General features: G+C 41.5%; 1 protein-coding gene across 1 annotated transcript in view; it reads right to left on the reverse strand.

Annotated features, from left to right (window-relative positions):
• Positions 1-18,629, reverse strand: part of DNAAF4 (dynein axonemal assembly factor 4) — a 67,726-nt gene extending 49,097 nt beyond the window's left edge. Inside the window, 3 exon segments of the mRNA XM_009210214.4 lie at positions 11,208-11,341; positions 17,390-17,537; positions 18,208-18,629. Coding sequence (XP_009208478.2) covers positions 11,208-11,341; positions 17,390-17,537; positions 18,208-18,486 — 561 coding nt within the window. The 5' untranslated portion in view covers positions 18,487-18,629.
• Between the last annotated feature and the right edge of the window lie 1,085 nt (positions 18,630-19,714).

The following is a 19,714-nucleotide window of genomic DNA, read 5'->3' on the forward strand; positions in this document are numbered from 1 at the left end:
AAGTCCTTAGAGACCTACAAAGAGACTTAGACTCCCACACAATAATAATGGGAGACTTTAACACCCCACTGTCAACATCAGACAGATCAACGAGACAAAGTTAAAAGGATATCCAGGAACTGAACTCAGCTCTGCACTAAGAGGACCTAATAGACATCTACAGAACTGTCCACCACAAATCAACAGAAATACATTCTTCTCAGCACCACATTGCACTTATTCCAAAATTGACCACATAGTTGGAAGTAAAGCACTCCTCAGCAAATGTAAAAGAACAGAAATTATCACAAACTGTCTCTCAGATCACAGTGCAACCAAACTAGAACTCAGCATTAAGAAACTCACTCAAAACTGCTCAATTACAGGGAAACTGAACAGCCTGCTCCTGAATGACTACTGGGCACGTAACTAAATGAACGCAGAAATAAAGATGTACTTTGTAACCAATGAGAACAAAGACACAACATACTAGAATCTCTGGGACACATTTAAAGCAATGTGTAGAGGGAAATTTATAGCACTAAATGCCCACAAGAGAAAGCAGGAAAGATCTAAAATCGACACCCTAAGATCACAATTAAAAGAACTAGAGAAGCAAGAGCAAACACATTCAAAAGCTCGCAGAAGGCAAGACGTAACTAAGATCAGAGCAGAACTGAAGGAGATAGAGACACAAAAAACTCTTCAAAAAAATCAATGAATCCAGGAGCTGGTGTTTTGAAAAGATCAACAAAATTGATAGACCACTAGCAAGACTAATAAAGAAGAAAAGAGAGAACAATCAAATAGATGCAATAAAAAATGATAAAGGTGATATCACCACTGATCCCACAGAAATACAAACTACCATCAGAGAATACTATAAACAACTCTATGCAAATAAACTAGAAAATCTAGAAGAAATGGATAAATTCCTGGACAAATACACCCTGCTAAGACTAAACCAGGAAGAAGTTGAATCCCTGAATAGACCAATAGCAGGCTCTGAAATTGTGGCAATAATTAAAAGCCTACCAACCAAAAAAAGTCAAGGACCAGACGGATTCACAGTCAAATTCTGCCAGGGGTACAAAGAAGAGCTGGTATCATTCCTTCTGAGACTACTCCAATCAACAGAAAAAGAGGGAATCCTCCCTAACTCATTTTATGAGGTCAGCATCACCCTGATACCAAAGCCTGGTAGAGACACAACAAAAAAAAGACAATTTTAGACCAATATCCCTGATAAACATCGATGCAAAAATCCTCAATAAAATATTGGCAAACTGAATCCAGCAGCACATCAAAAAGCCTATCCACCACAATCAAGTGGGCTTCATCCCTGGGAAGCAAGGCTGATTCAACATACGCAAATCAAAAAACGTAATCCATCACATAAACAGAACCAAAGACAAAAACCACATGATTATCTCAATAGATGCAGAAAAGGCCGTCAACAAAATTCTACAGCCCTTCATGCTAAAAACTCTCAATAAACTACGTATTCATGGGACGTATCTCAAAATACTAAGAGCTATTTATGACAAATCCATAGACGATATCATACTGAATTGGCAAAAACTAGAAGCATTCCCTTTGAAAACGGGCACAACACAGGGATGCCCTCTCTCACCACTCCTACTCAACATAGTGTTGGAAGTTCTGGCCAGGGCAATCAGGCAGGAGAAAGAAATCAAGGGTATTCAATTAGGAAAAGAGGAAGTCAAATTGTCCCTGTTTGCAGATGACATGATTGTATATTTAAAAAACCCCATCGTCTCAGCCCAAAATCTCCTTAAGCTGATAAGCAACTTCAGCAAAGTCTCAGGATACAAAATCAATGTACAAAAATCACAAGCATTTCTATACACCAAGAACAGACAGAGAGCCAAATCATGAGTGAACTCCCATTCACAATTGCTTCAAAGAGAATAAAATACCTAGGAATCCAACTTACAAGGGATGTAAAGGACCTCTTCAAGGAGAACTACAAACCACTGCTCAGTGAAATAAAAGAGGACACAAACAAATGGAAGAACATTCCATGCTAATGGATAGGAAGAATCAATATCGTGAAAATAGCCATACTGCCCAAGGTAATTTACAGATTCAATGCCATCCCCATCAAGCTGCCAATGACTTTCTCCACAGAATTGGAAAAAACTACTTTAAAGTTCATATGGAACCAAAAAAGAGCCCACATTGCCAAGACAATCCTAAACAAAAAGAACAAAGCTGGAGGCATCACGCTACCTAACTTCAAACTATACTACAAGGCTTCAGCAACCAAAACAGCATGTTACTGGTACCAAAACGGAGATATAGAACACTGGAACAGAACAGAGAGGCCTCAGAAATAATACTATACATCTACAACCATCTGATCTTTGACAAACCTGAGAAAAACAAGAAAAGGGGAAAGGATTCCCTATTTAATAAATGGTGCTGGGAAAACTGGCTAACCGTATGTAAAAAGCTGAAACGGGATCCCTTCCTTACACCTTATACAAAAATTAATTCAAGATGGATTAAAGACTTAAATGTTAGACCTAAAACCATAAAAACCCTAGAAGAAAACCTAGGCAATACCATTCAGGACATAGGCATGGGCTAGGACTTTATGACTAAAACACTAAAAGCAACAAAAGCCAAAATAGAAAAACGGAATCTAATTAAATTAAAGAGCTTCTGCACAGCAAAAGAAACTACCATCAGAGTGAACAGGCAACCTACAGAATGGGAGAAAATTTTTACAATCTACCCATCTGACAAAGGGCTAATATCCAGAATCTACAAAGAACTTAAACAAATTTACAAGAAAAAATCAAACAACCTCATCAAAAAGTGGGCGAAGGATATGAACAGACATTTCTCAAAAGAAGACATTTATGCAGCCAACAGACACATGAAAAAATGCTCATCATCACTGGCCATCAGAGAAATGCAAGTCAAAACCACAATGAGACACCATCTCACATCAGTTAGAATGGTGATCATTAAAAAGTCAGGAAACAACAGGTGCTGGAGAGGATGTGGAGAAATAGGAATGCTTTTACACTGTTGGTGGGACTGTAAACTAGTTCAACCATTGTGGAAGACAGTATGGTGATTCCTCAAGGCTCTAGAACCAGAAACACCATTTGACCCAGCCATCCCATTACTGGGTGTATACCCAAAAGATTATAAATCATGCTGCTATCTTTACATGCACACATATGTTTATTGCAGTATTATACACAATAGCAAAGACTTGGAACCAACCCAAATGCCCATCAATGATAGATTGGATTAAGAAATGTGGGCCGGGCGCGGTGGCTCAAGCCTGTAATCCCAGCACTTTGGGAGGCCGAGACGGGTGGATCATGAGGTCAGGAGATTGAGACCATCCTGACTAACACGGTGAAACCCCGTCTCTACTAAAAAATACAAAAAACTAGCCGGGCGAGGTGGCGGACGCCTGTAGTCCCAGCTACTTGGGAGGCTGAGGCAGGAGAATGGCGTGAACCCGGGAGGCGGAGCTTGCAGTGAGCTGAGATCCGGCCACTGCACTCCCGCCTGGGCGACAGAGTGAGACTCCGCCTCAAAAAAAAAAAAAAAAAGAAAAGAAAAAAGAAATGTGGCACATATACACCATGGAATACTATGCAGCCATAAAAAACGATGAGTTCACGTCCTTTGTAGGGACATGGATGAAGCTGGAAACCATCATTCTCAGCAAACTATCACAAGGACAGAAAACCAAACACCACATGTTCTCACTCACAGGTGGGAATTGAACAATGAGAACACTCGGACACAGGATAGGGAACATCACACACTGGGGCCTGTCGTGGGGTGGGGGGAGGGGGAAGGGATAGCATTAGGAGATATACCTCATGTAAATGACAAGTTAATGGGTGCAGCACACCAACATGGTACATGTATACATATGTAACAAAAATGCATGTTGTGCACACGTACCCTGGAACTTAAAGTATAACAATTTTAAAAAAAGAAAAAGAAATTTTAAAAATATTTTAAAATATATGTAAATATGTATGCATTATGTATGCAATCCCAACACTTTGGGAGGCCGAGGGGAGTGGATCACCTGAGGTCAGGAGTTGGAGACCAGCCTGGTCAACATGGTGAAACCCTGTCTCTACAAAAATACAAAAATTAGCCCGGCATGGTGGCAGACGCCTGTAATTCCAGCTACTTGGGAGGCTGAGGCAGGAGAATCACTTGAATCTGGGAGATGGAAGTTGCAGTGAACTGAGATCACGCCACTGCACTCTAGCCTGGGCAACAAGAGTGAGATTGTCTCAAAAAAATAAAAAATAAAATAAAATAACAAATAAAATAGAATAAAATGGTAAAGCAGTTCATTGTGGTCTTTTTGTACATTAGTTATACATGCCCATGATAAACACGGCATGTGCATTCACTGATAAGGATCATTTTGAGGTCCTACGGCATTACCTAGACAACTAGCAACTCATACCTTATCTGCATGATCAGGCAAAGTTCTTTCAAAGATTACGGTTTCTGGGTTTCAACTTTAAGAAACCACAGCAGAAAAACGCACATCAAATTTGACCTATCCAGTTTAAAAGATCAGTCGGAAAAAAGAGTTCCACTGAAGTGGAAAACAAAACAAAAACAAGAAGTGATTAAAAAAAAAAAAATCAAGATAGAAGTTGGTAACCTACAGAACAAAATAGTGAAGAAGGAAAGTAGGCAGTAGCAGCCAAGATTACCAAAGAGGAAAAAAAGCATTTTGGAAGATTAGTCTGGCATCAGTATTCCAAGTTTCCACTAATCACCTCACATCCCTATACCTCCACCTCAGTCTCTCCCTTTCTGTCGATGACCCTGCCTCGTGTTTTTGTTTGTTTGTTTGTTTGTTTGTTTGTTTGTTTTGAGATGAAATTTCACTCTTTGTCACCCAGGCTGGAGTGCAATGGCGTGATCTCGGCTCACTGCAACCTCCACTTCCTGGGTTCAAGAAATTCTCCTGACTCAGCCTCCAGGGTAGCTGGGATGACAGGTAGCTGCCACCACACCTGGCTAATTTGTGTATTTTTAGTAGAGACAGGGTTTCACCATATTGACCAGGCTGAAATCGAACTCCTGACCTCAGGTGATCTGCCCGCCTCGGCCTTCCAAAGTGCTGGGATTACAGGCATGAGCCACCATGCCCGGCTAACCCTGCTTCTTTACCAAGCAAAGTAAAAATTCCTTTAATTATCTGTGTGCTTAAGAATTTTCCAGATCCTTAGATATCTATTCTTTGTTCCTTATGGGCAACACAGTGAGATCCCATCTCTACAAAAATTACAAAAAAATTAGCAGGGCATGGTGGCATATGCCTATAGTCCCAGCTACTTGGGAAGCTGAGGTGGGAGGATCTCTTGAGCCTGCAAGGTCAATGCAGTGAGTTGTAACTGCACTCCAACCTGGAAAACAGATCCTGTTTCCAAAAAAAAAAATTTTTTTTAATTAACAAAAAAGATAAAATATCCCCATTATCACTAGAAAACTGCTCTATCGGCCGGGCGCGGTGGCTCAAGCCTGTAATCCCAGCACTTTGGGAGGCCGAGGCGGGCGGATCACGAGGTCAGGAGATCGAGACCATCCTGGCTAACATGGTGAAACCCCGTCTCTACTAAAAATACAAAAAACTAGCCGGGCGTGGTGGCGGGCGCCTGTAGTCCCAGCTACTTGGAGGCTGAGGCAGGAGAATGGCCTGAACCTGGGAGGCGGAGCTTGCAGTGAGCCGAGATCGTGCCACTGCACTCCAGCCTGGGTGACACAGCGCGAGACTCCGTCTCAAAAAAAAAAAAAAAAAAAAAAAAGAAAACTGCTCTATCATCAGTCCTCTCTCGTATTATCAGCCTTCCCCTCTTTACTAGCTTCCTTCTTCAACATATAAGTATGCTCAAAATTTCTCCATCTTTACAAAAACTCTGCCTCCTCCCTGCAACCTCTTCAAACTCATTAGCCAGAACGAGCTTTCTAAAAGACAAACCCAACTAATTTTATATTTTTGTCGAAAATTCTTTAAGAGAGTTCTCTATTACCTTTGAGAAATTTTTTCAAAATCTAAGGATATTATTTCTGACCAATAAATGTTGCCTTGTGTTCCTTATTTTCATATACTTATTCAAACTGTGATGTCATTTTCCCATTATACCTCGCTTTCCAAGAAGAAGTATAATCTATTTTTCCAATCTTTAAATCTGAACTTGGCTATGAGACTTGATTTGGCTAATGGTACATTAGGAAATATGACACAGCAGGGGTTTTAAAAGCACTTCTGCAATGGGGTTTGCCCTCTCTTGCTACCAGGAACCTAACTGTGATTCATTCTCCAGGATTCAGCTTGACCATACTCTCAGAAGGAAATACCAATCTTTTTTTTTTTTTTTTTTTAAGGCGGAATCTCACTCTGTCGCCCAGGCTGGAGTGCAGTGGCGTGATCTCGGCTCGCTGCAAGCTCCGCCTCCTGGGTTCACGCCATTCTCCTCCTCAGCCTCTTGAGTAGCTGGGACTACAGGCGCCCGCCACCACGCCTGGCTAATTTTTTGTATTTTTTTAATAGAGACGAGGTCTCACCGTGTTAGCCAGGATGGTCTCGCTCTCCAGACCTCATGATCCACCCGCCTCGGGCTGGGATTACAGGCGTGAGCCACTGCGCCCGTCCGAAATACCAATCTTGTACCAGTGGGTTTTTTTTCTTTTTCTTTCTTTTTTCTTTGTCTTTTTTTTTTCTTTGAGACAGGGTCTTACTCTCACCCAGGCTGGAATGCAGCAGTGCAATGATCTTGGCTTATGCAACTTTCACCTCCCAGATTCAAGTGATCCTCCTACCTCAGCCTCCCAAGTAGCTGGAACTACAGGTGCACACCACCACGCCTGGCTAATTTTTTTGTATTTTTAGTAGAGATGGGGTTTTGCCATGTTGCCCAGGCTGGTCGCAAACCAGTGTTTTCTTTCTATCCTCCAATGATCACTTATGAATATTTGGTACAACCTTTGATTTTTCTTGTCTGTTACCCTCTTTAGACTATGAGTCAAGTGAAAGTGAAGACTGGCTTGTTCAGCTCTGTCTCAGCACCTTTCACGGTGTTCAATAATGTTTGTTAGTTAATGAATGATAGACCTGCAACAAAGATACAGAGAAGCTGATGTAGTGAACCAAATCTGAAACAATAGTGACTTGAAATAAAGGTGCATGTAAACATACATAAAACTCAGCTGGGCATGGTGGCTCATGCCTGTAATCCCAGCACTTTGGGAGGCTGAGGCAGGCAGATCACTTGAGGACAGAAGTTTAAGACCAGCCTGGCCAACATAGTGAAACCCCATCTCTACCAAAAAATGCAAAACCTAGCCGGGCGTGGTGGCACATGCCTGTAGTCCCAGCTACTGGGGAGGCTGAGGCAGGACAATCACTTGAACCTGAAAGGTGGAGGTTGCACTGAGCCAAGATCGAGTCACTGCACTCCAGCCTGGGCAACAGAATGAGACCCTGTCTCAAAACAAACAAAGAAAAAAAAAATTACCATTATTAATATTGTCACACAATATCCGAAACCATTGTTTTATGGAGCTTAAAAGAGAGCCAAAGAGAGCCAAAATAGCAGATGGTTTATCTTCCTCCGGGCCCTATTAAGTACAGATGTGGATCATCTCACTATCATCAGCCCAAGAATGAAGCAGGCACAAAGAAAAGGCAGTGCTAGAGATGCTGCAGAGAGATGGGGTCCAAACGTTGATTTAACCACATCTGATCATTGTTCTATCTCTGAACTTTTTTTGCTAGATGAGTCAAATCCCCTTTATAATTGAATCCTAATCTTTTAAATTTAAACAGAGTAAACTATAAAATGGCCACGAATTCTTCCCATCCCTATATACATACTACTTTGCAATGTGACTTAATCCTTCTTTCCAAGAAGAGGTACAGTGTATTTTTCCAATCCTTAAATCTGGGCTTGGCTATATGACTTGCTGTGGCTAATGGTACATTAGCAAATATGACACAGTAGAAGCTTTAAAAGCACTTGTGCAGTGGGGCTTTCCCTCTCTTGATGCTAGGATTCTTAAGACTACCAAGCAAAGAAACCTGGGCTAAGCTCCTGAAGGATGAGATACTATATGGGGAGACGCTTCAGCTCTCTCAGTCAAGGCTCTAGACATGTGAGTGAAGCCACCCTAGAACGTCCAGTCACAACTGAGCCAGCCTCAGATTACAAGAATCATCTAACCAACACAAAAAAGTTTGAGAAATAAGTGTTTGTTGTTTTAAGCCACTAACTTTTGGATGGTTTGTTACACAGTGTTACAGATTAAACACTTGTTTCCCTCCAAAATTCCTCTGTTGAAGCTCTAACCCTCAGTGTGACTACATTTGTACATAGTCTGGGCTCTATAGAAGTAATCAAGGTTAAATGAAGTTATTAGGGTGGGGCCCTGATCTCATAGGATTGGTGTCCTTATAAGAAACACCGAATAGCTTCCTTGTGTGCTCTCTCTCCACCATGTAAGAACACAGCAAGAAGGCCCCCAAAACAGAGAGTCTAACCAGAAAGAGACCCTACCAGACCTTGATCTACGAGAAAATAAATTTCTGTTAAACAACATTTTGTTATGGTAGCTAAAGCAGAATAATACCTGTACACACAGCATAGCGAATTGACACAGCCCCGCTAATTATTTTTTAAAAGGTACTACTTGAAAACCACTAATTTTTGGTAGATGTCCTTCAAGTTTTAAATTAATTTATGCTAACTTAAGCTAACAATAGGTTGCCTTTTGTTACTATTTGCTCTTACTGGATCATCAAAGTTCTTTTCTAAGAAGTGTCTAAGATTGCACAGAGTGAAAATACCTTCAGCTATTCACCAAAGTAGATGTTTGCTACAGGATATAGTACTACAGCAATGCATTCATATTAATTCATCCAAATGTTTGAGCACCACTTTACTTGATAATGTCTATAATAAGGATGAAACAAAACATAGTCCCTCAACGCTACTGAGGGAAGAGAGAAAACAGTTTGTGGAACAGAATACTGGCTTTTGTAGGCTCTGTCCTCTTAATATAACCCATATCTTCGTATTTTATATATTAATTCCTCTAAATCACCTTTCCAAATACCAAAGTCAAGCTTTCATACATTAGCAGATTAAAAGCTTCAAGGTACAGCATAGTGGTGCTTCCTGCCGGTCAACTGTTCTGTTTTGACATACCAGTATAGCAGTATGTGTGCCATTATTTAACTGTTTTATTATTTCAGTGAATACTTAACTATTGTCACAAATTTTATATATTTTTTTAAATTCAGGAAAATGATAAAATCAAAAGGTCAACAGCTGTGATCACACAATAAAGAGAAGATGGAATTAAGTATACTAAAGGCAGGAATCTTTGACCAGCTGACCAGTTCAATTACTAAGTAAAAGACAAATTATATGGCTGAGTGTGGCAACTCATGCCTGTAATCCTAACACTTTGGGAGGCCAAGGCGGGTGAATCATTTGAGGTCAGGAGTTCGAGACCAGCCTGGCCAATATGGTGAAACCCCGTCTTTACTAAAAATACAAAAAATTAGCCAGGCGTGGTGGTGCACATCTATAGTCCCAGCTACTCAGGAGACTGAGGCATGAGAATTGCTTGAACCTGAGAGGCGGAGGTTGCAGTGAGCCGAGATCGTACCACTGTGCTCCAGCCTGGGCAACAGAGCCAGACTCCATTTCAAAAAAAAAAAGACAAAATATATAACCATACGCTATATATAAAAGTTAAGTGAAAGTGATAAAAGAAGTGGAGAAATCTTTGGAATCATGAACTGTTGATGATAAAAAAACAATGCTAGTTATGAAAATCCAAAAAACAGTCATGGGTCCACAAAAAATCTTAAATAATGCATACTATAGATTCCTTAGTCATTTCAAGATGTCAAAATGGGAACCTGAGATAAGACATTTTTTTTTTTGAGATAGAGTCTCACTCTGTCACCCAGGCTGGAGTGCAGTGGCGCAATCTCTGCTCACTGCAACATCCACCTCCCAAGTTCAAGCGATTTTCCTGCCTCAGCCTCCCGAGTAGCTGGGATTACAGGTGCCCACCACCATGCCTGGATGATTTTTGTATTTTTAGTAGAAACGGGGTTTCACTATGTTGTCCAGGCTGGTCTCGAACTCCTGACCTCGTGATCTGCCCACCTCGACCTCTCAAAGTGCTGGGATTACAGGCATGAGCCACCGTGCTCGGCCTGAGATAATAATTTTTTTGTAAAAATTAGTCAAAATAGGTAAATCTATTGAGACAGAAAGTAGATAAGCAGTTGCCTAAGACTAAATGTTACGGTAAATGGGGGATGGCTGCTAATGGGTATTGGTGTTTATTGGGGGGTGATGAAAATGTTCTAAAATTGACTGTAGTAATGGTTATACAACTCTGAATGTACTAAAAACTATTAAATTGTACACTTTAAATGGGTAAATTATATGGAATGTGAATTGTTTCTCAAAAAATATATTGCTGATTAAAACTTTCACTTAAAACTCTTAACAGTTAAAAAAATTTGACATAGTGTTTTAAATACGCTTTTCTTGTTTTAAAAATCATGTCCGTTACTCCAAGGTTTATAAAGAAGCAAAACACTTGCACCACTGCAACTTTATTTTTTCTCCCCTAGAAATAGAACCCTCTCCCTGAAACAATTGTCCAACTTTTACACCTTTGACTTTCATTCAGATTTTCAAGAACATATATAGGTCAGGCATGGTGGATCACGCCTGTAATCCCAGCACTTTGGAAGGCCAAGACAGGCAGATCACGAGGTCAGGAGATCAAGACCATCCTGGCTAACATGGTGAAACCCTGTCTCTCCTAAAAATACAAAAAAAAATTAGCTGGGCATGGTGGTGGGCGCCTGTAATCCCAGCTACTCAGGAGGCTGAGGCAAGAAAATCGCTTGAACTTGGGAGATGGAGGTTGCAGTGAGCAGAGATCGTGCCAATGCACTCCAGCCTGGGTGACAGAACGAGACTCCATCTCAAGAAAAGTAAAAATAAAAATAAAAAACACATATAAATAGCAGACAGCCTATATAACACAGTAAGTCCTATAAAAAAAGTATGAAGAAAATGCTGAGGAAGTCCAGTAGCTGGAACCCACTAACCTCACACAGTCTACTATTATCTCTTTAGAGGACTCGCCTGTCAATCGCAACTTACCTTCATCATGACACTTAGTGCATATTTTTGATCTTCCCTCTTTGCTGCAGCTTTTGCTTCTGTAGCTTCTTTTGCTCTCTCTTGTGCTTGCAAGATAGATTTTTCTCTAATTCTTTGCATCATCTCTTTGTCAACTAAAATGTACAGAATATTGCTAAATTAGAATTATGATAAATTTGCTTTACTTATGAGAAAACTACTTAAATAAACTGAACCAGGATGAGATTTCTTTGGACCCAACTTCACAAGGAGCATGGAAAACATTTTTCAATACTAAACTGGCCAAGAAGCTAATACTAAAAGGTAAGCAACTAACTGTAGTCATAATGAATGACCACAGAATGAAGGGGGTGGAGAGGAAGAAGAAGGGGTGGGGGAGGGACACAAGAGGCAGGTAATGAGAGGGAGAAGGTGAGGACGAAGGTGCAAGGACACATTTATCCTCTTCCTTCTCTGTTAGGAAACTAGGGCTATTTGCATATAAACCTGATCACAATAAATCATCACTCCAAGGTCTCCTAGGAAAGATGAGTTGAGATCATCTAAAATGATCAATGGCCTTCAAAAATATAAAGCAATAATTTACACCTAATGAGAGTACAAGGCCAGCCCTAGGAAAAATTATAAAGTAGCATGAAATTTTTTTATATATGTAATATATATCATATATGTATATAATATATATTTTTATATTATATATTTTATATTTTACATATATCGTATGTATATAAAACCTTACCATTCACAGTTTGTTTGTTTGTTTGGTTTCCTGAGACAAGATCTCTCTCTGTCACCCAGGCTGGAGTGCAGTTGAGTAATCACAGCTTACCACAACCTTAACCTCCTAGGCTCAAGCAATCCTCCCACCTCAGCTTCCTGAGTAGCTGGGACTACAGGTGTGCGCCACCACATCCAGCTAATTTTTAAATTTTATGTAGAGACGAGGTCTCACTATATTGCTCAGGCTGGTCTTGAACTCCTACCTTGGCCTCCCAAAGTGCTGGAATTACAGGCATGAGCCACCGCGCAAGAACTCAGTTATTTTTATATTTGATGTGGCTCAATGTTTCACAAAATGCAGGCTGTGATCCGTTAGTGGGTAAATTACCTTATAGAAGGAAGGATCAGGGCCTGAGGGAAAAGATCTAGCCTTTGAGCAGAAAAAAAAACAGAAGGGGAGATGAGAAAACTTGAGGGGAAGATAAAGTTGGGGAGAGTAGATAAGGGGTGGGTAGAGGGATGAATCATATCCCAAGCATGGGTTCTTAACCTTTTTTGTGCAGCAGACACCTTGGCAGAGTAGTGAATATAGATCCTTTCACAATGTTTTAAAATGTATGAAATATAATATACAGGTCTACAAAGAAACTTTGTATATATTAAATATAACTTTGTTATATTAAAAACACTCATAAAACACTAAGAAATAAAATTGTGATATACTACTTTTTTTTTTTTTTTTTTTTGAGCCAGAGTCTTGCTCTGTCACCAGGCTGGAGTGCCGTGGCCCGATCTCAGCTCACTGCAACCTCCGCCTCATGGGTTCAAGCAATTAGCAATTCTCCTGCCTCAGCCTCCCAAGTAGCTGTTAAAATCCAAACCCCTAATGTGATGGTATTTGGAGGTGAGGCCTTTTGAGAGGTAGTATCCTTATAAAGAAGGCCCCAGAAAGCAGATTTGCCCCTTCCACCATGCGAGGACACAGTAAGGTGCCAGCTATAGGAAAGTGAGCCCTTACTGCATACCAAACCTGCCAGTACCTTGATCTGGACTTCCCAGCCTACAGGACTGTGAGAAATAAATTTCTGTTGTTTATAAGCTTCTCAGTTGATGGTATTTTGTTATAGTACCCAAACAGAGTAAGACACTACTATCATTTGTTGCCTATCTTCACAATTGAAGAGAATGTTAAATTTCAGTTAGAAGTAAGTAAAAGTGTGTAATTTTATTCATCCGACTGAAACTAGGTCTGAAGCCTCTTCTCATTTCTCCTCCTGTTTAAAAACAGGAAGGTAGACAGTTGAGTCAGCTTCAGGGGCAGAAATACTGGAAGAGCATTAACTTCCCAAATGAAATACTCCATGTCTAATAGAAATAAAGAGTGTATCAAGAAGGAATTTCCAGAACAAATGAGAAAAATTAGAGTTTGAATAATGAGGCAGAGGGTCTTGGTGTATAAACTGGAGTTCCACGATATTTTATGTGAAAAAAAAAAAGGTTAAATAAATAATCCCACTGAATTGTAAGTAAAATTGAGTTTGATTTCTTTTTTTTAAGAGAGGGTCACATACTGTCACCCAGGTTGGAGTGCAGCAGTATGAGCATGGCTCACTGCAACCTCCAACTCTTGGGCTCAAGTGATCCTCCCACCTCAGCCTCCCAAGTAGCTGGGACTATAAGGCTCATACCGCCATGCCCAGCTAATTTTTTTCTTTTTTTAATAGAGGTGAAGTCTCCCTATGTTGCCCAGGCTGGTCTTGAATTCTTGGGCTCAAATGATCGTCCTACCTTGGCCTCCTAAAGTGCTGAGATTATTTTAGGCATGAGCCACTGTACCTGGCAAAACTGAGTTTTCTTTCTTTCTTTTTTTTTGGGGGGACCGAGTTTCGCTCTTGTTGCCCAGGTTGGAGGGCAGTGGCACAATCTCGGCTTACTGCAACCTCCGCCTCCCAGGTTAAAGTGATTCTCCTGCCTTAGCCTCATGAGTAGCTGGGATTACAGGCATGCACCACCACGCCTGGCTAATTTTGTATTTTTAGTAGAGATGGGGTTTCTCCATGTTGGTCAGGCTGGTCTCGAACTCCCGACCTCAGATGATCAGCCCGCCTCGGCCTCCCAAAGTGCTGGGATTACAGGCGTGAGCCATCACACCTGGCAAACTGAGTTTGATTTCTCAAGGAATCTCAAACCTGGTTTCTGAAGTAGAATCAATGTTCATTAATTGTGATATAAATTAATGGTTTTTTATTTTTATTTTTTGAGATGGAGTCTCGCTCTGTTGCCCAAGCTGGAGTGCCGTGATGAGATCTCAGCTCACTGCAACTCCACCACCCGGGTTCAAAGGATTCTCCTGCATCAGCCTCCCAAGTAGCTGGGATTACAGGTACCTGCTACCACACCCGACTAATTTTTGTATTTCTAGTAGAGACAGGGTTTCACCATGTTGGCCAGGCTGGTCTCAAACTCCTGACCTCAGGTGATTCACCTGCCTTGGCCTCCCAAAATGATGGGATTACAAGCATGAGCCACTGCGCTCAGCTTAAGTTAGTTTTAGGACGGTTTTGATTTGTCTAAGTCAGAGGTTGTCAAACTATGACCCTGGGCCAAATCCAACCTGCCACCTGTTTCCCCTCAGCCCACAAGCCTTGAATAATTTTCACATTTTTAAACGAATGAAAAAAATCAAAATAATATTTTGTGGCATGTAAAAATTAGATGAAATTCAAATTTCAATGTCCATAAATACGAATCATCTGTGGCTACTTTTGTGCTACAGTGGCAGAGCTGAATAGATGTGACAGAGGCCATAGTGCCTGCGAAGTCTAAAATACTATCTGGTCCTTTGCAGAAAAAGTTAATTTATTTAATTTATAAGAGTCAAAATAAATGTACATTCAATTTTAGGTAAGAAGTCAAAACAGCGTAGGTGTGTTTTATGACATCCTCAGGCCCCAATATAGACTTACTGAGTCACAGAGGAAGTCAGAGGTCAAAAAACAGGAATCTGATTATTTAAAACTCTTTAGGTAGTCTGGGGCTCACTAAAAAAAAAAAGAAAAAAAAAATTTAAGTAAATTGGCTATGTTAACCTACCTTAACCAGTATTTTCTGAGCTGAATACCTGATCTTAGAAAAATTAATTCTACCTTGGTCTTGGAAATTAAAAATTAAATTCCTCTATAAGATACCAAGAAAGCTTTGATAGAAAGAATGGTTGCAACTCTTTCTATCCTCAAGAGTCCATATTCAAGGCTTAATGCCAAAGACTTAAAAGAAATTGTCCAGGCAGTAGGCTGGGTGTAGTGGTTCACGCCTGAAATCCCAGCATTTGGGAGGCCAAAGTGGGAGGATCACTTGAGCCTAGGAGTTCAAGACCTATGGGCAACATAGTGAGACCCTGTCTCTACAAAAATAAAAATAATTAACTAGGTGTTTTGGTGCACACCTGTAGTCCCAGCTACTCAGGAGGTCAAGGCAGGAGAATTGCTAGAACCTAGGAGTTTAAGGTTACAAAGAGCTATAACACCAACCACACTCCAGCGTTGGTGACAGAGTGAGACTCTATCTCTTAAAAAACCCAAAATTAAAAAAAAGAAATTCCAGGCAGTAAACATGAAGTATTAGAAAACATGACAACTAAAGAAGGAAGAAGAAGAACAGGGCTAAAAGCAGTAGAGGACATGTACTGACTATCGAAGCTGATCTTGGTATCAATACAAAGTACTGACAACTGGCTTAGTAAGATTACAGAGAACTAGCTTTAAAACTGGGGATGTCAGGCCAGTTGCGGTGGTTCAGGCCTGTAATCCCAGCACTTGGGAGGCTGAGGCGGGCGGATCACTTGAGGTCAGGAGTTCGAGACCGGCCTGGCCAACATATAGTGAAACCCTGTCTCTACTAAAAAATACAAAAATTAGCTGGACATGGTGGCATGTGCCTGGAGTCCCAGCTACTTGGGAGGCTGAGGCTGAAGAATCACTTAAACCTAGGAGGTGGAGGTTGCAGTGAGCCGAGATCACGCCACTGCACTCCAGCCTGGGCGACAGTGAGACTCCGTCTCTCAAAACAAACAAAACAAACAACAACTGGGGATTTCAACTCTGGCTGCTCATTATAATCCCTGGAAAGCTTGTCAAAAACTACCAACACCTGAATCCTATTCCCAAAAACTGATCTGACTGGTTTAGGGTATTATTTTAAAATTTCATAGCTGATTCAAATATGTAGCCAGGGTTGGGAACATCTGCTCTAGAGTGAAACTGCTAAGGCTCCAGTTCCAGGTTGCCAGTCACTAGCTGTGTGATTTTGCCAATTACTCAACCTTTCCATGTGTCAGTAGCCTCCCCTGTTAAAAAAGGGGTAATAATACCTAAGTGACAGGTTGTTTCACGGAATTACAGGTATGTTAACGCCTAATGCAAAGTTAAGTATTCAACAAAGGCCATACATCAGGAGGGCTTACCCTTAAGATATGCGCCCACATCTTCTGCTTAATGTGCTCTAACTGTAACTAATTTGGCCTTTAGGTTTATTTAAATGGCTGCTGAAGCACTGTATCACTTAAATTAGGCTCATAAGCCTTTTTTTTTTTTTTTCTAAAAGAGCAATTGAAAGAGTTCACGATATGCCACCCCAAACTATGCTGCTTTGATACAGCAATCATTTTGAGTTAAAGGCACCTGAAAAGCAGCAAATGCAGGGAGAGGTTTTCTCTGAACTCTTATCTGCCTAAAAACAGATTTTCCAAAAGGAACTCAAGGGTCATAAATCCCTTCTCCTGGAGTTTCATTAACCAGGGAATATTGACTATTCTCCCAGAAGAGGAATCTACAAGGCAACACCACACTCTGACAAACTTTGTTAAAAACTATCACATCTCCTATCTATTCTTCTAAGGATCCATTCATCTTTCCTAAAAATCATTTCCTGTTCTACGTGGCCTACATCCCCTCCCCCTTCCCCTATTAAGAGAGTCCCTAAACTCTCAAATCTCACTGCTTTGGGGGGTATTCACTTTTTTCCCTGTGATGCCCCTAAGCACTAATATTAAAAATTAATAAATTTCTATACATTTTCTTCTGTCAATCCTTCTGTTGTTAGTTTATTTCATAGACCCAGCTATTGAGCCTTGGAGAAAAAAAGGAAAGTCTATCTGGCCGGGTGTGGTGGCTCACACCCGTAATCCCAGCACTGTGGGAGGTTGACGCGGGTGGATCACTTAAGTCAGGAGTTTGAGATTAGCCTGGCCAACATGGCGAAACGCTCCACTAAAAATACAAAAAAACTTAGCCGGGCGTGGTGGCGGGCACCTGTAATCCCAGCTACTTGGGAGGCTGAGGTAGGAGAATCCCTTGAACCCGAGGGGGCGGAGGTAGCAGTAAGCCGAGATCAAGCCATTACACTCCATCCTGGGCGACAGAGCGAGACTCCGTCTCAAAGAAAAAAAAAAAAAAGGAACTTACCACCCGTCACAGAAAGGGTCTCCCACATGGCCGCTTCTTTTTTATACAAGGTGAAGACAATGGTGTCATTCCCAATCTTTGCTTTGCTGCTCTCATCGTCTATGGGAGCATAAAGAAATGCCTCAAATAAAAATGGAGGAAAGTTGACCTATGCAGAAGGGTGAAAACAGAAACTAAGTTAGTTACACAAATTAAGCACGCGTATTAAGAAATACGTGAAAAAGGTAAAATAACTTTCTAAAAGGCCCACTATATTCCAGGTAGTGAAAGATTATTATTATTCCAGGTAGTGCAAGGCATATGAGGAAGCCCTGGATAAAAGTAGTCTCTGATCTGATGATCTGTCTACAGATGGTGTGTCACCTGTATGGGATTCATTTTTTTTTTTTTTTTGGCGGGGGCGGGGGCCGGCCTCTGTCGCCCAGGCTGGACTGCAGTGGCCGGATCTCAGCTCACTGCAAGCTCTGCCTCCTGGGTTTACGCCATTCTCCTGCCTCAGCCTCCCGAGTAGCTGGGACTACAGGCGCCCGCCACCTCGCCCGGCTAGTTTTTTGTATTTTTAGTAGAGACGGGGTTTCACCGTGTTAGCCAGGATGGTCTTGATCTCCTGACCTCGTGATCCGCCCGTCTCGGCCTCCCAAAGTGCTGGGATTACAGGCTTGAGCCACCGCGCCCGGCCGGGATTCATTTTTTTAACAGGATTAAAAATTTAGGACGTTTATCTGTAAAGATGAGCCGGTTGCTCGTGCCCAGCTGCGCTCTTGTAGAAGCTTCGGACCACACCCCCAGGGACCGGCAGGCAAGACTTGCATTCTTACCTTCAGATAGTTTTCCGTGCAGAACACGTCCGTGTCTCTGACGCACACGCCTTTGAGGGGCAGAGACAGAAAGACCGCAGTCTTCGTCTGCTGCCAGCTGTAATCGCTAACCTGAAGGGGCATTCCGGGATCAACGGGAGCGGAGCGCGGCTGGCTGCTGCTTTCGCCTGCTTGGTTGCTAGGGAAGCTGGCGTTACCAAGCGCCAGCCCTTCCGGGCCAGGCCGACGGAAGCCCTGCGTTCCCAGCGTGCTCCGCCGCCCCCACCTGGCGGACTCCATGCGTGACTATCTAGGCCCCCAGACCGGAGTGTGTTGCGGGTTCTTAGTTACCTTGCAGTCTAAGCGAGCGGTCAAAGAAGTAGGCCCATATCCTCTGATTAAGAAAAAAAAAAAGCACTCAGTGGGTAGGGCGCGGTAACTCACGCCTGTAATCCCAGTACTGTGGGAGGCCGAGGCAGGTGTTTGAGACCAGCCTGGCCAACATGGTGAAACTCTACCTCTTAAAAAGACAAAAATTAGCCAAAGGTGGTGGTGTGTGCCTGTAATCCCAGCTACTTAGGAGGCTGAGGCAGGCGAATCCCTTGAACCTGGGAGGCAGAGGTTGCACTGAGCCGAAATCATGCCACTGCACTCCAGCCTGGGGCAACAAGAGCAAGACTCTGTCTCAAAAAAAAAAAAAAAAAAAAAAAAAGAAGTGGTGGTCCTTATCAAAAGGCATAATAAAGACTATTAAGATCTCTGAAATATGCCTTTCAGCCAGAGACACAGGGACATTTGTGGTTGAACAAGTTAAATTCATTGCTCATTAAGCAAGAGAGAAGACACATCATGAGGTGTCTCAGTAAGACAGTGTTAGAATTTAGGGGAATGAGGTTTGGTTCCCCATAGTTGGGTGTTTCAGAGAGCAAAGGTAATTCTATTGATTGGAGTTCAGGCCATGCTACCCCAAATTATGACACTTTAATTGAATTTTTAAAATTTAAATATTTTAAGCAGAAGGAATTGGAGAAGGAATATCTCACCTCTCTCTTCCCTGGCCCTTCTCCCATGAAGCAGGTCATAGGATAAGACCCTCATGTGAGAAGTGTTCTCCCTGTACTCAAATGAAAAAAGCATCCTTATCTCCAAATAAGAAATCTGAACAAACAAGGAGTGCAAAGTTCTCCCGACTGTACTACACTTAGCTCATATCCTTTGTATTATTACATTTCCTATGACTTTTCATTCTCTGTCAAACCTAGCATAAAAAATGCTGAGGTTTAATCATTTCTTCCATTCTTCATGTCCTTAAGAAGGTTCCCATGTAATGTAAACTAATATTGAATAAATTTATATGCTTTTTATCTTGTTAATCTGTCTTTTCTTACAGAGGCCCCAGTCAAGAACTTAGAAGGGTAGAAGGAGATATTTTTTCTTCCCTACATGATGACTGGTAAAAAAATAAAAAAAAGAAAAAGAAAAAAAGTAGCTGTTGCTCCTGAATGACTACTGGGTAAATATCGAAATG

This window comes from Papio anubis, unplaced genomic scaffold (genome assembly GCF_008728515.1).
Source record: "Papio anubis isolate 15944 unplaced genomic scaffold, Panubis1.0 scaffold59, whole genome shotgun sequence".
Lineage (NCBI taxonomy): Eukaryota > Metazoa > Chordata > Mammalia > Primates > Cercopithecidae > Papio > Papio anubis.